At 41.4% G+C, this 18,853-nt stretch overlaps 1 protein-coding gene across 5 annotated transcripts in view; it reads left to right on the forward strand.

Moving 5' to 3' along the window:
• LOC143024827 (uncharacterized) overlaps window positions 1–13,973 on the forward strand; it is an 869,652-nt gene extending 855,679 nt beyond the window's left edge. For 3 of the 5 annotated variants that reach the window (XM_076184082.1, XM_076184085.1, XM_076184083.1), the window contains 2 exons: window positions 16–57; window positions 7,120–13,973. In XM_076184082.1, coding sequence (XP_076040197.1) covers window positions 16–57; window positions 7,120–8,399 — 1,322 coding nt within the window. In that variant the 3' untranslated portion in view covers window positions 8,400–13,973. The remainder of the gene's footprint in view (window positions 1–15; window positions 58–7,119) is intronic. The other 2 variants (XM_076184084.1, XM_076184086.1) reach the window with 2 other exon arrangements.
• Window positions 13,974–18,853: the final 4,880 nt, after the last annotated feature.

Below are 18,853 nucleotides of genomic sequence, written 5' to 3' on the forward strand. Positions count from 1 at the left end.
AAAATTGTATTGCAGGTGAACAGAAAAGCATATTGGGCTCGCATTCAACAAAAAAATGTAATTATCTTAAATCACTAGAATGTATATGATTTCGGAATTTACTTCTCCCTTCCCCTTGTAGGATATGTAACGAGTTCCAGTGTGATATAGGAGAGCTACTATTATTAGTAGTAGTATTCAGGGAGGTATCAGGTGAAAGAAACTATTGTCAAGCCTTATTTAGTATATTATAATCCTGACGAAGCAAATCATATCAACAAAAAAGATAGTATCACTCTGTGATAGCCTCAGTGATTGGGAGTATTCATGTTTTTAAGAGCTGACATTGCCATTCCAACAGAGTCACTGGAATTTGTTGTAGTATTTGTTATAGTTTATATGGGCTAGAATCAAGAAGGCTTGAATGAATTTACATGAATTCATTGTAGATTTTGAAGATCTGCATAACAAGTGATCACGATATTTGAAGTAGAACGAATGCATTAGTACACCAATCCCTCATATGCATCTTTCCATTATGCAGATTCACATATAAGCACTAAATCAAGTCCCCAGTTTATGTGTAAACATTTATGTGAATTGTAGACGTACAGAGACCTAACCCAGTGGTTTCTTGCTGACTGATGTGTTAGACACAAAAAGTTAAGAGGTAATAGAAACTAGCACAATTTCACAATCTTAACATGCTGTAGACAGCACAAAACCACTGCATTCAGGACAAACTACCTGTACCATCATGAACTGAGATACTTCAATTGTATGAAAATGTGAATCAAGTATACTTTATACAAATTCACACAAACTATTTTCTAGAAAGCATCCCTTGCATATGGAGGGACTGGTGTACCTGCATCATGTATTTTAGTAAAATTGTTTTAATAGAAACAGCATATCGATGTTTAAATCTTTTAAGTTTTCTCTAGGTGAAGTATGAATGAGAATAACCTCTGGTAGATTTTGGAAATAACAAATCCATTAGTTCTAACATCCCAGTGTTTGTATTTTTCATAAAAAAAAATTGAAAGTAAACATACTTTTTGTAGTTCCCATAATTGAATTGAATCCCTGTATAAACTAATCCCCAAATATATGCTGAGAGTATCTTGTTTATTGGGAGGTACAGTGGGAGTCTCAAATGCAAGATCCTGGATTACATACTCTGCATTTATATAAGTGACATGTTTATTGCCGTTGAACAGTTAACACAGAAATGTGTAGGACTGAAAGCATTTGTGTTTGAAAGAATTATGTAAATATGTGTGTATGTCTCCCCTTGGGACTTAGGAGTGGTACCTTGAAGTTGTGATCCTGCAAAATGGACATCATAACCCTGTCACCCATCCTCCTTTGATGTATCCCTTGGGCTGAATAAAGTCTTTGGTTCAGTGTTATTCAATCAATCTGTTGCCCAAGGTCTCTTTTGTAGAAGACTTGTGGCTCCCAGATAACCAGCAATGGCCATTGGGCAAGCCCATAACTCAAAAAGGGAAGATACTGTGTTGTTGTCTAGGGATTGTTAGCGTTGAGCATTGCAGAATGAGGTGCTCTATATCTTGTGTGTGGTGGTTGTATCTAGGGCAGTTTGATTGTGTGTCCAGACCTATTCTGTTATTCAGTGTTATTCAGTATGGGTAAGGACACTTTTGTGAAGATATGAAGGTTATCTTCATTGTGGTCTGTTTGTCAATATGTTGCCCCAGATTTATCTAGCAACAGACTATCGGTCCTGAGGAGTCCAACTACAAGCAGTAGGTTGTCCCATAGATCTCTCAGGGAAGAGAGTTTGTGAAATTGTCTGGGTTGTTAGTGTAGGCATTATTTTGGACTGAAGATTCTCCTTGTTTTTGTTATCAGTTAATTGGTCTGTAACTTAGTATGATTGTATTAGTTGTCTATTCAGTATGATGGATTTTTCTTTTAGCCTTTCCCCTGAGGTTTATTGTGCCAAGGATGAGTGTTATATTTTTCATGTGTGAGGCCCAGTATAGTGAGGTTATTGTCTAGTGGAAGGGGTTGGCTGTTTAGAGATGCTGCTTGGGATTTTTTAGATTTTTGAGGGAATGTTAACAACCATTCTTCTACCTCTTTTAGCTATGTTTAGGTATTATTGACAGCTATCCCAGTCATAGTGCTGTGCATTAATTTGTAAGTCATCCGTGCTTGTGATTGCTACTCAATGATATCCATTACAAATCTCATTATAGGCAATGCCAGACACTTAACCCCTTCCATGCAATGATGCCTATATAGGCATCATGAGGCACTAAGTGTATGAGGATGCTGGCATTGGCGTCATGATTATATTTCATGAGGTGCCGGTGGATATATGAGGATGCTGGTGTCAGTGTCTTGATTATATTTATTTTGTAGTTGTAGCTAAGTGACCCACATATTCTGTGAACTAGCCTGATCATATTTTCTGTGGTTATTAATATTCAGAGTGAAAGGGAATGAGTAGTACAGCTGTAACTTCATATTTTATAATGCAGGTATTGTGATGCATCATCATACATCAGGCAGCTGATGCTGCTTGCGAATATTTGACTCATATTGAAGAGGTTAAATTTAACTTAAGGAAGCGGTTGTAAAGGGTTCAGCGTCACTATGAACTCATTCATTACAGTGACTCCTGGCCAATGCCAAACAGTTGTGAATAGAATTAGGTAACTACATCACAACAAAGGGGGAAAGTGTATATCTATTGATTTCTCTAGGAAAAAACATGTCAACATTAGCCTTGGATTTCATTTGCAGGAGACCCACAATCTCAGTGAATCTGGCCAGTCACCGAGTCGGCCCGTAGGTCACTCAAGGAAGGAATTTTGTATGGCTGTCTGAAACGAGTGTGTGTAGAGAAATGGAAAATAACTCATTGTGTTGTCTGTGCACCGAGTGTTGCCAGGGCATGTGGTGTTGGTTGCTTAGTGGTTTATCTGCATATATCTGAGAAACATTTAATAATTAAAACCTAGCTTTGTTAACCTGTAGACGGCAGTTAATCATACTTCCATCTTTGTATTTTTGTTCTGGATAACACAGGTGATTTTATCAGCTGAGGGCAAATTATTAGTTAATCCCCTGTGCACAGGGTTCTGCACCAAGCTGAATAAAATTGTCTGGCATTTGCCATAAGAAAGTCCGTAAAGGTGATAGCAGATGGATTAATTGAGAGCATGATCACCACTTCCACACTTCTTGTCCTAAACTAAATAGCATCAGGTGCCAGAACAAAATCTTTAAAGATGATATTGTAGCAAAGGGAGTTAGGATTAAGGAAACTTATGGATATATATATGAGGGCAGTATATGTACACTGTTGTACCTACACTTTAGGCTTTATCAGAGTTGAGATTATAGCACATCACTGTTTGTAGTGTAAGATGCGTTTGAAATATGGTAATAAATGTTGATGAAGGAGAATTAGCACAATCAGTTCAAATGATGACTTCAAAGGGGTTAGTTTTTGTACAATGTAGTGTATGTATTAGGCATTTTCATTCCTCTTCTTCATCCCTGCTCTGCCTTGTAATGCCTGACCAAACACTTCCATTTCCCTTCTGCTGCAGGACTAAATCAGGCTCAATGGTAAACTATAACTTCATATGCATGCCTTGTTTGGTAGCCCACCTGTATTGCCCAGTCCAGGGTCCCTGCTTGGGTGCCTCGTCTTTAGCAAAACAGTTAATGTTTTCCCCCCAAAGTGCTCCATGTTTGATTTCATGACATCAGTGCTCCCACCCTGATGCTTTGTTGGCAGGCAGTGAACTATTTTTGCTAGTCTTATCAGTTAACGCTTTTCTTGTGGCTGAAGAAGTGCTTCAGTTTGTGCCAAGCACTCAAGGACATCTGAAGCACCAGAAGATGACTGGCTATGTTCTTTGCTGATTAACACATGAAGCATACAACCTCTAATGCTTAATTAGTTTATTTGAATATCTGGCTTCCATTTGTGCTGTTATATTGCTTATAACCCTCTCTTATTTTGATCATTGACAAAAATCACATAACATTAGAAATAAGTTGAATGACTTGATGAAATCTAGATGAGATGCAAGAATCCAAAACTTGCAAGTTTTTAGTTGTATTCCATATTTGTTGAAATTTGTGAATTATGATTGCTTTAATTTTTTTTTTCTGTGAATACACACAGTTATGAGCCCTTTGAAACATTGCACATACATCACAGCACAGTGTACAGTATTAGCACACTCACATGCAAACACCAAAGGAACATTTCACAAAGCAAGTATCGACATAGTATTTCACAATATGCACATACTGTCAATTGCATTAATGAGGTTTCATTATGCATATGTTAGCATGCATACAAAATATGCACACAGGCACACACATACAGGCACAAACACCTGAAAAAAAAAAGTTTTTCCACACAGAATGGTAGACATCTGGAACAAACTGGAGGAAACAATAGTGTGTGCATAAACCATACATGAATTTAAGAGCAAACTAGATACTGGAAGATACACCACAAGTATAGCTCCCCTTCCTGTAAGGTGCAACTAGGTAAATACACACACACTGGAAAAGGAGTAAACATGGTGTCAATTCACAAAGGTGGAAACAAGGAAACACCACTAAATTATAGGCTACTATCACTAACCAGCACAATAGTGAAATTATGTGAAAGGATTGTGAAAGATCAATGAACCAAATATCTTGAAAAGATGAACATTCTGACAGTCAGTCAGTTTGGCTTCAGATCTGGAAGGTCAAGTGTGTTGAACCTTTTAATCTTGTACACGAGGGTGATTGATGTGCTGCAAGAGAGAGGGGGATGGGTGGACTGTGTGTACCTGGACCTAGAGAAGGCATTTGATAAAGTACCTCACAGTCGACTTATGTGGGAACTGGAGCATGTTGGAGGACTGAGAGGCAAACTACTAGAATGGATTAAAGACTTCGAAGGAATGATACATGAAGACAAGAGATCAAGCTGGGTAGCAGTAATGAGTGGAATTCCACAATGTTCAGTGCTTGAACCAATAATGTTTCTTGTCTATGTTAATGACATGATGAAAGGAACAACAAGCTATGCCAACATATTTGCAAATAATACAAAAAACAAGAAAAGAGTGAAAAATGAGGAGGACAGTAGAATATTGCAAAAAGACTTAAGGGGGTTCCACACGTGCATGCTTTACCGTAGGCTTGCCTGCACAAACCGGTTTGTATACGGATTCCCGTGCGTGTGGACGAAGTAGTAAACAGTATAAAAACGCTAAAATGAGGTCTTCGTCAGGCATGACTACCACCACCTAGACCTAGAAATGGACTGACGATTGTGCATACTTTTTTGTAACGATTGGACACGCAGGGGTGTTCCGTATAGTTTGCACAAACGCATAACACGCAAGTAAGTCGCTGCATCTGGAACCCCCTTTAGACACTATTTTTGCATGTAGCCAAGAATGGGAAACTGAGTTCAATATAAATAAATACAAAGCACTGGAAATGGGCAATAGCGGCAACATGCCATCCTGAAACTATTCTTTGGGAAGTGAACACATTACAAAAGCAAAAGAGGAGAAAGACTTGAGAGTGTTGATAAAAGACAACCTGTCACCTGACAGACATATCAGCAGGATTGTGGGAGAGACATGCAGACTACTGCAGAGGATTAAAATGGCTTTTCACTATATGAAGAGATGATGAAAAAATCACTGAAACCCTGATACATCCAAGACTGGAATATACGTCAGTAGTATGTGGTTCCCACACAGAGTGAAGGATATAATCAAGATTGAGAGAATACAAAGGGCAGCAACCAAATTGGTCCCCAGCCTGGCAAATAAACCATATGAGGAGAGACTAAAAGTACTGGGTCTGCCAACTTTGAAAGATCAAAGAGAAAGAGGTGACATGATTACATTGTTCAGGTCACTAAAGGTGATATATTGCATTGATAGAAGAGATCTGAAAGATGGGAGGACTATAAGAGGTCATGGAAGTAAACTAGAAAAGACCACATGTTGAAAAGATGTGAAGAAATACAGTTTCCCATATAGATACAGAAATATGTGGAATAGCTTGAGCCCAAGCTCAAACAGTATATTAGTTCCAATCTAGATATGATAATTGGAAATCAAAGATATAGAATAAGTTGGAACTGTACATGAATCTAGGTATGTTAGAAAATTAGAGAATAGAAACAGGACCAAACGAGCATTGCTCCTTTCCTGTATACTACAATTAGGTAAATAACACAGTCAAACAGAGAATTATATAAATCTAGCAGTGGACTTGCACAAACACATTCCATATATGTGTTGACAATCAGTAACACCAACACAGATTTATTTTGTCTGCAGACATCTACACACACCTGGAGACATTTGTCTTAGTTCTCTCTCTCTCTCTCTCTCTCTCTCTCTCTCTCATACACATTTCCCTATTCATTCTTTCTTTGCATACAGTTTGACTTGCCTGTTTTCTTTCTTTTTTTTCTTATCTTTTTAATTCTAGGTTTAAGGAATGTACTGTTACTGAGAGCTGCTTTATCATATTGGAAGGTTCTTCTTCTTCCTCTTCTTCTTCTTCTTCTTCTTCTTCTTCTTCTTCTTCCCTCAGTTGTAAGTGTAAGGAATGTATTGCTACTGTAGGTTCATTCACATCAGTAGGCATCTTTTCTTCATACTCTTCTTACTGCTTATTTTCTTCCTCCCTTCTTCCTATTTATCTTTCCTTCTGGAAAATGTGTATTGATTTATCAATTGAGTTGTAGTTTCAGTACCTCCATGTCTTATTTCTTGCCATCATGTACAAGTGAGCTTACAGTCCAAGAAAATGTTGATTTATTTCTTATGTTGTCCCTGTGATATGAAGCTTTGCTTGTCTTCCCAATAAAGAAAATGGAAAACCTTTATGAGAGTATACCTGCCGCAGAAAGTTTTTCATTTGAATGTGCAGACGTTGTGACTGTTGTTGCATTTCAGTAAGAAATGAAGATGTAACCATGTAATTTGGCTACATGTTTACGTAATTGTTTATATTTAAGCTGTGCAGTAATTCTTGCACTTAATATTTATTCTTTTGTTTATTGTGGATTATTGAGATGACTTATTATTGTTGAAATTCACTAACAAAAATTACTTTTTACAGCATCACATCGTAGCAGTTCAGGGGGCTTGGCAGTTGTACGAGGGACTTCAGGAGTCTCGGGTGCTCGACCATCTATCATAGGACGGCAGGAACTCTTCCTCCGCTTTGGCGAGCAGGAGGAAGAAGCCCTCGACGAATTTGGGTTTCTCAATGAGTTTTCCACTTCACACTCAGACTTGGGGTCTCAAGAGATGCCAGGGTCAGTCGTCGGAACAACAAGCAAAAGTAACTCTGTGGAACCCAAGGCTGGGGTCAAGCGTGGAGAGAAGGGCAGTGTAGCATCACCAAGAACCTCTGCCATTATTGCCTCAGAATCTACCATATATTCTTCCCAAGCAACAAGTTGTCCAAATAAGCAACAACAAACAAAGCAGCCACGGGGACAACAGTCTGAGAGCTGCAGTCATCGGCTCAAGAACCAGGATGATCAGAAAGAATGCAATGGTATGCGGGGGCGAAATAAGAGTGGAGGTGTAGACACGAGTCGTCTCCTTGATGTAAAGAGCGTTATCAACCAACTCAATAACAAAGAATGCCCATCATCCAGTCAACAGACCACCACCAGCCTCAGCTCTTCCACCTCCTCACAGCCTTCCAACAATTATGTTAAGCGAATGGGGCTTGGGAGAGGTCGTGGCGGTGGAAGGTTGGTGCCCTGTGAAGTTGGCAAGGGCATAACTGCACCAAGAGAATTGAGTCCCTCCAACAACACCTCAATTAAAAAGCCTGGCTCCTTAGCATCCCGCCAACAGAATTTATCTGCCCCAGATTCACGCATTCCTACGACTACAAATCCAACACTTAACAACAACATTAACAACAACAGAAATAGTGGAGGGAGTAGTAGCCCAGTGGGCAAGACGAGCTCTCCGACACGCATCCCTCGCATTTTGGGTTCCCCTAAGTTAGGTAATAAAAGTAGTAATATGAGTGGCAAGGAAACAAAGGTTGGGAGGAAGGATGCCTCTTCATCGTCAGCTTTACCACCTCGAAGTTCCTCAGCTAAGCTTAATATCAAGAAGGAACTTGGTCGGTTCTCACCGAAGACATCACCATGCAGAACACCGCTGCGCAGCCCAAAGATTAGTCGCCTGAAGAAGGGTGGTGAGAAGCAGCACCATCAAGACCCGCTGGATGCCTTTTCTAATCGGCCTTTGTGTGACAGTGGAGGTTCCAGTGAGGGATCAGAAAGGTTAGGGGGAAGGTTATCTCTCAGTGACTCATGTGCAGAGAACTTTTCTCCTATGGATAGTGGAGATGAAGTGTTTCAGAAGGGCTGAGCACCAGATATGACTTCATAAGGAAGAAAAACATAATGCTGCACCATGTCCAGGACTTCCCTTGGGCTCTTGTTTCCAGAGATGGAGTAGTTGTTGCCTTTCTTTACTCCATTTGGTGGAGGAGCTTTAAGGGTCCAGTTGGACAGTACCAGGACTTTCTGTCCTTCACATCTGCCTCATGCAGCTGACACTTGTCTGGCAGATGGAAGTGGAGTGCCCAAGCTCAGCGACAGATGTGTTCATGTGTTTCAGTTGCCATCACACACTGAGGTTATCTGCAACTGGAGCTGCTGTGTATGGTGGTGTGCCTGTGGTGTGCACCGATTTTCACGTGGCAGAGTTCTGTGTGCTCTGTTTTCCTGCCAAGTTGCTGCGGGAAGGGTGGGTCTTCCAAAGCCAGCTGACACACTGACAAATAGACAGACCAAGCAGCCTGACAAATAGACCATGTTCTGGCTTAATACTGCAATGTTTTTATATTTGTATACTGACTGGTATGTAGGGTGTGAGTGGTAATTAACCTTTATTTATTATAATTAGTCAACTCCCAGAGCTGTGCAGGACCTCAACAGCAGCAGCGCCTCTCAGGACTTCTTTTATACGTCATGTCCTGCTTACCCTGTAGGTCCTGTAGGAGCTTTTGTATGTCCTGCCCTCCTATCACTTCCTGAATGGCTCGTCCGTCAGGCCTCTTGTTGCAGCTTATCTTGCCCCTGGCTGCTTCCTAGTCAGTAGCAGATAGTACAGACCATTTGTATGTAGCCTTACCTTCTCAAAATATAAAAAATTCCCAACTCTCCCTCTGACAATGACACATAGCCATCTAGGATACAAATTGGTTCTTTTTCAAGACTTGCTGATGAATATTTTACAAAAATTTCCTAAACAATCCCAACCAACCATGTGGAGTTCCTTTGGTTGATCTATAAATGCACAGAACTTCAGCTATTGAAAGAACGGTTCATTTACCCAAAACATTGAGCATCTTCCAAATCACCTCCAAAATGGCAATCACCCCATATGATCCAACCCTGAAGACTTTAGCATCTTCCATATTCTCCACCTCCAAGCTTGCAAGCATCTTCCAGACCACCTCCTACAAAACTGCAAGCATCTTCCAAACCAACCACTACCCCTAAAACAGCAAGCTTCTTCCAAACAAAGTAATTCAAAATGCCTTGAGACAATGTTCAAGCCACCTTGCCTTTCATGCGTTAAATAATGCTTCCCACTCTTTGCCCCTCCCATTACCATATTCTGGTACCAGAGATGAGGCACAGCATTCATGTTGCTTGTATAACATTTGAATAGTTGTCTGTATTTCTTTGATACAGGTAGCTATGGGCAAGTGTCGTACATGTTTACATGTCTGGGTCCTTATTCTTGTAACTTATCTTTCCATTGCTTGTGCATTGCTGCGTGGTACCAGAATTCATAACTGCAGCTTACTACCTCTGGTTTATCTCTGCCAGTAGATTTCTTATCAGTACAAGTGATTATCACTTCATAATTGCTCATGAATCATATCATATATACAGTACATGGTCATAAACCCGTGTTTGTTTTGTTTACTTTCATGCAGGGCCCAGACTATTGTATACCATGATCATACCATGCCATCATGTCTCACCTATATATACTCTATACTTCTTGCTCATGCCCTTCATCGGGGCAATACCTTCCTGCCTGTGCTATGACTTTCATTCATCCTTTATTTTCTTCCTTGTGATCTTTTTTGCCATAGTTTTCCGTCCTCGTCCATTGCCACAACCACTTGCATTTAAAGCTCTCCAGTTGTTTCCAGCACCTCCATGCATACAGCAGGCCCAGCCCAGAAATCTTAAGGACCTTCAGACCTGAATGTATAGGTTTGAGTCCTGTATTTATGCTTAATCTGATGCTAGCAATGTAAGTAGTTCGAGGCATTATACCGGTGCTAGTTGAATCAATATTGGGGCTCATTTGTTTCTGCTGGTATCTGGTGGTTTGAATGGATTCTGGATAGAAAAGTCCAGTCCTTGATGGTTCTGAGTTGTAGGCATATAAAGGTATGGTAACTATTAAGAATCAGAGCATTTATCTAGCAGTAATGAATACAAAAGTCATATAGGTATTAGAGACAATTCCTAAACTCCCATCAGGGGGAATATAGCATATTACATTACAGATAATTCATTCTTGTGAAAATTATTATAATAATCATTGCCTCGTGTTTCACTGACTGGATGTCTCTCAATAGCCAGTAACAGTCATTGGTACCTTACAGATCTCTGGAAAGAAATGGTGGACTGTTATCTGTATTGCATTAGTGTGGGTCAGTTTCTATGTCAACCCAATAGAAGGGAAACAGTTGCCAGTTGTCAATTCTTATGCAAAAGAATAGAGGAAAAATAAGAGTTAATAGGAGATCTTTGGCTTGGCCCAGAGACAAAGTTCCTGCCCATCAAAGCTGCACCTCCAGGTGAAGATAAGGTGTTCTTGAGATTAGAAAATGAACAGAAGAGTGATGATTCTCTGTTGCAGGACCACCAAAATCAGGTACCCAGTAGTCCCTGGAATCAGTCAGTCTGCAGCCTTGGATCTCTCACAGGAGACCTGTGGCCCCCAAGGAACCTAGCCACAGTTTAGCCTATGATTTACTCAGGGGAGAAATTTTATAGTATTGTCTGAAATGGGTGAGTGTTGGACAGTAAGAGAATGTGTCGCGTCTTACGTGTGGTAATTGCCTGAGGCATATGTTGTTGTGTTTCCGAAGCAGTTCTTTGTTGGGTGATGACCTGAGCATAGATGGGCCATTGTTATTCCTGTGTCATGGGAGTCCCTTCTCCAATGGGTTTGTCAGGGGGTACTTTATTTAGTACTGAATTTGTTGGTCTTGAGAGCAGCGCTTGTTTTCGTGATTTGCATGTGTTCGTTTCTGTAAGATGTAGGGGGGGGGGGGACTTGTGAGCAGTATGCCATTGGTCTTGGTTTCTTGTGTCCTGGTATCTGGAGGCTTAAGAATTGAAGAACGAACAAGACTTTGAATCCAATGAGTGGTCATTGAAGTTTGAACTCTTAGACATAAATGTCTAATCATGGTTGAGTTATTTAACCTAGATATAGATAGTATTTTTGCCTTGTTTCTCAAGGTTAGGAGTTTGGTTAGAGGAAGGATTTAAGAATGATGAGTGGTTCAGATTGGAGGATGTAGTAATGCACTTCAGATTCTTGTAACCACAGCAAAAATGAGTTTAAACTGAAATTACACTGGGATTCAGAGGCATTGCTCCATTGTGCTGAAGCGTCAGTGACACACTTTAAAGGTGCATTTTATAGTTGATTACCAAAGTTTTCTGTGTGTGCTACAGTTTCATAATGCACAAATATGTGAAATATAGGTCTAGGAGTACTTATTCAAGTCACTCAGTACCGTGACCTCTACTGTAGAAAGTGCAATATACTGTTTCATATGGTTCTCATAGGTGCAATGAATAAAGCAGTCCTAATAGTACTCTTGCAGCTCTGCATTTAGTATATGTGGACAGGTTCAGAAATTACTAAAGAGGTGAAACGTGAAGAGGAGAGGCCAAAATATGTATACACTAATGAAGCTTTTGTCTTGGTATCCACAAGAGACAGGAAGTCACGTGAAAGAGCTTCACTGCATGGCCAATCTTACATACAAGGAAATGTGATTTTCTCGGTGGCGTGCTCTTCTGTCCTGTATGTTGTCAACACTCTGCTTGTACAGCTGTCTTGATTTGCCTTTTTTCTACTTTTTTAAAAAACATTTGCAATACAAGACTATATTTCCAATTTTGAATGAATACCAGTTCAATGTGTGCTTGTATTTATATTTTCGAAGCACTCGCTTGTGTCCATTTAATGAAATTCCAGGAAGATTTACACAAATTTACCTAACCCTCCCGCTGACCGTCCAAGAAGCTGTAGTATACAAGGTTGTCTTGAGTTTCGCAACGGGGAGTTAGTGAAAGGGAGAGGGTTATGGAGTCAGGTCAGGTTAGGGTGTTTCTGCCATTATCCCAGTCTTTCTCTATTTTCTTTCTGACCCCATTTCCGACACTTGTAGTCATGTCTCCATATTTCGAGATATCACCCATCATTGTTGCATTTATTTCTGCATTTAATAATTTTCAATGTTCTTTGTTATGGCCCCATATCTTCTCTTATTTCTTGTGACATGTCTCACATTTTATGGTGACTGGTAATACCACTTCAGTCCTGTGTTACATGTTTTCATTTTTTTATTGTTGCATTTCCAGTTTATTAATATAATTTGAAATGAAAGTCATGAGAGGGGCTTTCCAGTTTAAATTATTTTGGACCAGGGACACTTGCTATCATGCTTCAAAAGAGGCTAGCTACTTCATAAGATTCAGTTTACAGAATTAACAAATTGTGTGTCAGAAAACCCCTTGTTACCATTATGTTTGTTGTGAACTATGAGTATAGTCAATATCAGCACATCATGTTTCAGGGTACAAGTCCATTACCAGTTATACATAAAATGTTGTGCTAGTGTTTGCAATTTAGCTGCCATTATACTGTAGTCACCACTTGATATTCTGTCTTTTAAAGGATACCTTGCACCTCTTTTGCCACCATAGTCCCTGCAGCATCATAATACACTAGACATCAATCCTTCCCCAAGTGCAACAGTTTTTTTGCCGTACCCATTACATTCATCCAGGTTTCTTTCCATCAGTTTTTATTTTTCTCAATTTGCCGTCTTGATTTTCCCCCTTCCACTCCATGATCACCTGCCTACTCTTCTCTCTTGCCCGTTGGATATGCCCTATTTCCATTTAACATATTTCTATCTCTCCTTTAACCAGTGTACCTATTTCTGACTGTGCTCACCCTCGACTACACTGCCTTCAAGTACATACAGAAGCTCAGAGTGCATGTTGGGTGCAAGGAAGGAGTGGTGTTCTACCAGCCATATCCAGTCACATTAAAACAGATTTAACTTGAAAAATTTGGTTTTATGTGTAGTGCTGAAGTGTCAAGAAAAAAAAATTCAAGGACATAAAAATTCTGAATAATTGTGCAAGATTTAAGTAGTCATATGACAATATGTAGATGATCAGATGACAATATAAACAAGCGAAACAGCCCCAACTTTTCCTAGGCGGTGCTGGCTGGTGCTGTTGCTATTACTGTACAAAGAATTGCAAACTTAACCGTATATACCTTACACCAAGAAATGACACAGTCACGTAAATGTTCATGATAATTGTATACAACGACCTTCAAGTGCAACAAACTCTTGAACAGTTTTGTATGCAGGGAAACCATAATACTTTCAGAAGGAATAAACGATATACAGCTTTATACCTCTGTTTACCAATCAAGTGCATAATTATTTGGAATACACAAGGTAGCTACATCAAACAAGTATGATAAAGTAATCCATCAGCAGAATCAGGAGATGGACAACTCGACTTTGTAGTCTCCAAAAGTCGTCATCGATAAGGTGCAACCCAATGAAGCAGTGGCAGCAACAGCAATATTTGTACAGGTCCTTTTGTAGAATTTCCCAAATATTGCATTATTAAAATATTGCAAATATGAGTTATGTTTTTATCCTTTACTCCATTGATTTTTTATTTCCAAATAATACACATGTACACACAAACCAAAGGCATTCCCCCCCTCATAAAGGGAGTGAGTGAATCAAAACACCTGTGCCTTAAGACACTACTTGGGTTAAAGACAGCAGCAAGACCTTGGAACTGAGTGGTGTGGCAGATATGAAACCTAAGGTAAGTGTTGTAGCAAATGTAGGAGTGATGATGTAGTCAAATTCGAAGGCTCAAGAGTGAATAGTCGAGGTGAATGTGGGACTGTGCCAGGGTTGAGTAATGTCACTAAAGTTCAATGTATGTATGGCTGGAATGGTGTGGGAGGTATGCATGCTAAGCAGAGATTTGGAGTTTGTGGGAGTGAAGGCAATTAGATGAGCCTATTGTCTGTAGATTTTCTATCTGTATACCTAAGATGAGAGGGAGTGTGGAGTGTATTCAGGGATGGAATGGGTGGGAATGATTTTATGCCTTTCCCTTTTTGGCTACCTCACTTGTAAGGGGGAAAAAGCCTTGGTATATGTATGTATGTATACCAAGGGCCTCTTCTCCCTTACCAGAGAAGTAGCCAAGGTCAAAAGGCATAGACCCACTCTCACCCATTTCATTCCCACCCATTCTACTCCCATGCAACACCCTTTCCTCCCTCTCGGCTTTTCATGGACGACAAGTCATCCCAGTATCCCGCCCACTGCCCTGGATCAGAAGCAATGCAGCGAGACACAGCACATTCACAGCAAGGCCACTTCACTTAAGATGTGGCCTGTCTTCTTGATTTCGGAAGAGTGTCCCACCCACACTGGGCATGGTTTTTCACACAGAAACACGAAAGATGTAGCAGTGGTAGAGAGAAAAGTCTGGGACCTGTTGCCAACTGCTTCAAGTCACGTACGTGGCTAGGAGGAACAGATTTAAATTATCCTTTTCTGTAGCCAATTGGCACCTTCAATCTTACCATTAGGCCAAATCTCCAAAATTACTCCAACTGCAATTTTGCTGGCATCTGACCATATGACACCATATTTAACTTAGACAGCTACCAGCTCCCTCTTACAGAATCTTCCAGTTTTACTTCCTCAATAACTTCTCTAATAATTGATTGACATGGATTGTTTACCAACATCTTCCCAATGCAATCCTGCAGCTCTTGTCTTATTGAACTGCATGTGATGCATAACCATCCTGCTATGGGATAGTATTCCACCAATGAACCACGGAGAACAGTTCCCTGTTTGTAAGTGTATCGACCACTTCAGTCACCTTATTACTTCTATGGAACATAAATTCCTCCAATTTTTGACAGTAGTAACTCCTAAGCAGTTCCTCCGTAAGCGACTCGGGGGGGGGGGGGGGGACTTGGTGATCAACCCAAATTTATTCAGGTGTGCAATCACCTCGCCAACAAAAACTTTTGTCTCGTGGACTCTTATTTTCATGCTGAAGACATTCTTCAAAATCGCCCACATGATACAGGGTGTCGAGTTCAATCCGAACCCCAAACGTGTAAGTCAAATTGTTTGATCCTCGTAGTGAACTAGTTGGTATTGCTGTTAGGCAATGGGGGGGGGGGAGACAGCCAAACACACGGCAAATACCAAGTAAATTCATCATAATGGGAGTGCCATCTACATAAGTTTTTATATGCGACTGACTAGGTGGAAGGCCATCCCGTTAGAATTCCAGCACCCGTGCTACCGGTGAGCAAGGCAAGACGGGCGGAGGTACCTGCAGCCAGTCCTAAGAGGGCGTTGTGAGCGTTAGGTCCCACGGGATCCTTACCGACGACGAGTTTGTTAGCACCGGAAAAGTGGTCAACTGGGGGTCCTTCGGCGAGTTTTCTGGCCAGTGGGTGCGGAGGGCGACCTGCGGCAGGAGTACTGGGCGGTGGGCGTGCGGCTGATGGGCGTCTCCCTCGGGGGAGTCGTCGCGCAGATCCTCATGGGGAACCCCGGGGATTCACGGTCGGCGCTGGACGATGCCTTGAAGATCGGTCTGACCCGATAACAGCGCAGGATTTATAGACAGGGTGCTTTGGGTCTGGCCCGGCGGCAGCGCAGGCCTTATAGACAGGGGGGGCTTTAGGTCTGGCCCGGCAGCAGCACAGGACTTATAGACAGGAGCCTTTGGGTCTGCCCCGGCAGCAGCACAGGACTTATAGACAGGAGCCTTTGGGTCTGGCCCTGTAGCAGCGCAGGACTTATAGACGGAGACAGCCGTGCTGTTGCTCGTCGTGAAGGACTTGGAGAGACGCCGGTAGAGAGCTTGACCTGAGATGCCGAGAATCTATTGTCAAACGGTCGTAGTCGGTTAGCTTGGTCACTGAACAATGCACATTCCCTTGGGAGACTGTAGTCTTCATCGAAACTACCATATTGTAGCATGCGCGCGTGTACATCGCTAGTCATCGAAGGGAGATACAGGTACGAAGATGATAACATGGCTCGGTTCACTGACCCCAGTGATATTGGTGCTACAGAAATAGAAAGAAAAAAAAAAAAAACAAGGCAAGCCAGGCCTGTTGCAGGATCTGGCCATGAAGATATATTCACAAAATGGTGTAAGAATGGTGGCAACTGTAAAAAAAATCAGGAATATAACGAAATAGGCTTAATGGTATGAATAGAAGTATGAAGATGCGGAAAGTAGATATTATTTCCATTCACCTAGGTAAGAATATACATTCTATGAATTTGTTACTCAATTTCTAAGATTATAGCGGGGAAAGGGAACTGGAGGTTTTGGTTGAGAGGATTGTTGATGGTCCGCTATTGCAGGAATAGTGTGATTCTGGTAAGGAACGGTCTCTATGTCGAGGCCGCGGAGAAATGTTTTGATATGTTTTTGCATGACGGTCTCCGTAAGATTGTGCAAATTGAGTGCTTTAACTTTGTTCTTTGATTGATGTCCAAAGTTACGATAGGTTTCAGAAAAATTAGGGGAGACCATCGAGGTGGGGGTGTGGTTAGAGATGTAAACAATGTGAACATCAACGGTATTTACTGGGCGTTTTGTCCTGAGGGTCGCTGATTTTGACATGCGGGAAGAGTTAGTGCATCTGTTTCGCTTGGAAAGCATATCTACAGCTGGTCATGATATGGAAGAGTTAGAGCCGTGGGAATGTGTGCGTGGGTGTTAAATCAAGTTTTGCCTGCTTGGTCACATCTTTGAAGCTAATGTCTAGTGAAAATTTACCAATGATTGGGAAAGGAACACCATCTACATTGCAAAGGTTGGCGTCGGGGGGGGGGGGTTCAAAAATGGCGACACGTTTTGTTTCAGTGCGGAATCTGTGGGAACTGTGTAGTGCCATGATGTTAACTGGGGAGCCCGTGCAGAGAATTTTTTTCACTTTGGTGTTACTAGACTTAGCATTGAAATTAAAGGAATCTGAAGATATGTCTGGGATATCCAGGGTGTGTACCGGTAAGGTTGCAAATGGAATATCTTGATATGGAGGAACTGTCCTAGGTGTGCACCGAGTCTTTGTATCTTGTAGTCATAAGGGAGATGTGTTACGTGAATGTCCTGCAGGAGATGTGTTACGTGAATGTCTAGCATGAGATGGGTTACGTGAATGTCTACCAGGAGATGTGGTACATGTCTAGCCTCTTCACTCCGGGGCATATCGCACGTCTGGCAGCATTAGCTGCCCGACGTGCGATGTTGCGTCATAATCGCATTATAAAAAATAAAGTCAGTGCTCAATCGTTCGTTCTCTTTCACCCGTGAATTTTGATAACCATAGAAAATATGATGAAGCCAGTTTAGAGAGAATGGAGGTTACGTAGGTACGACTACAATAAATATAATCAAGATGCCGACGTCGGCATCATCGCGTACCCACTTGCTCCTCATGCCGCCTACGTAGGCGTCACCGTATGGAAGTGGCTAGCAGGAGACTTATCTGGGGATTCTTGTCTGTGTTGTCTCCGTCCTAGCAAGACACGGCAGCGATTAGTTGTGTGAAAGCATGCGTCACGATGCTCGTAGTATCGGTTCGATTGTGACGGGTATCTGTGATAACACGTGTCAACGAGGTGTCCTGGTCTGTGGCAGTATATACAAAAAAAATCGTATTCTTGAAGGGGAGCGTTGTCGTGAGTGATGTTGCGTGCGTGATGTTTGTCTTGCTCTCGTGTTGTGATGGGGACCGTGTGACCTGTGCTATCGTGTGTGTTCATAGCTGCGTGATAACTTGTTCCGTGTCAGAGAATTTCCTGGAAATTCGCCTAATGTGATACCTGGTGTGAATGTAATGGCACTGGCTTTCCGGAGTGTGTCTGGGTGTAGTTGTGAGAGAGGGCGAAAGTATGCAATGAGGGAGACTACGTTATCCAATGAAATTGTGTTGTTTGAGACCCAGTCTGAGTTTTTTAATGCTGAAGCTATTTTGACTGTGGGCCATGATTGTACGTTTTAACAAGAGAGTATACGGGGGAAAGTGCACCAAATGGCTCAAAAGTCGCAAATTACCTTTTTTAAATTGTTCTACAAATGTATCGAATGAAGCTGCTTCCTCGAACAAGTCAGACTGAATGACGTCACTAGCTAAAGTGTCTGAAGAGTTGGAAGTAGATGGGAGGTATAGTTGGTGGAAACGTAGCTTGGTTTCTTGTATAGGGTTGGTTTGTCAAGTCAGAGAGGGCTTTGGACACGTTCATATATTAAGAAAAAATATGTGTGGAGACTGTGTTGCTCCTAGGTGGCACTGAGGACGGAAAAGTATCCAATCCAATGTGATGTTGGAGTATGACGGTGACGGGGTTGCAATGGGGGGGGGAGATGGGAGGATGCATTGCTGGAAACAAGGGGATCAATTAGTATGCTATCGTTGGTGAGAAAATATCTAACCAAGATGTATAGTAA

Source organism: Oratosquilla oratoria, chromosome 4 (genome assembly GCF_046742065.1).
Source record: "Oratosquilla oratoria isolate Oo_2021 chromosome 4, ASM4674206v1, whole genome shotgun sequence".
Classification (NCBI taxonomy): domain Eukaryota; kingdom Metazoa; phylum Arthropoda; class Malacostraca; order Stomatopoda; family Squillidae; genus Oratosquilla; species Oratosquilla oratoria.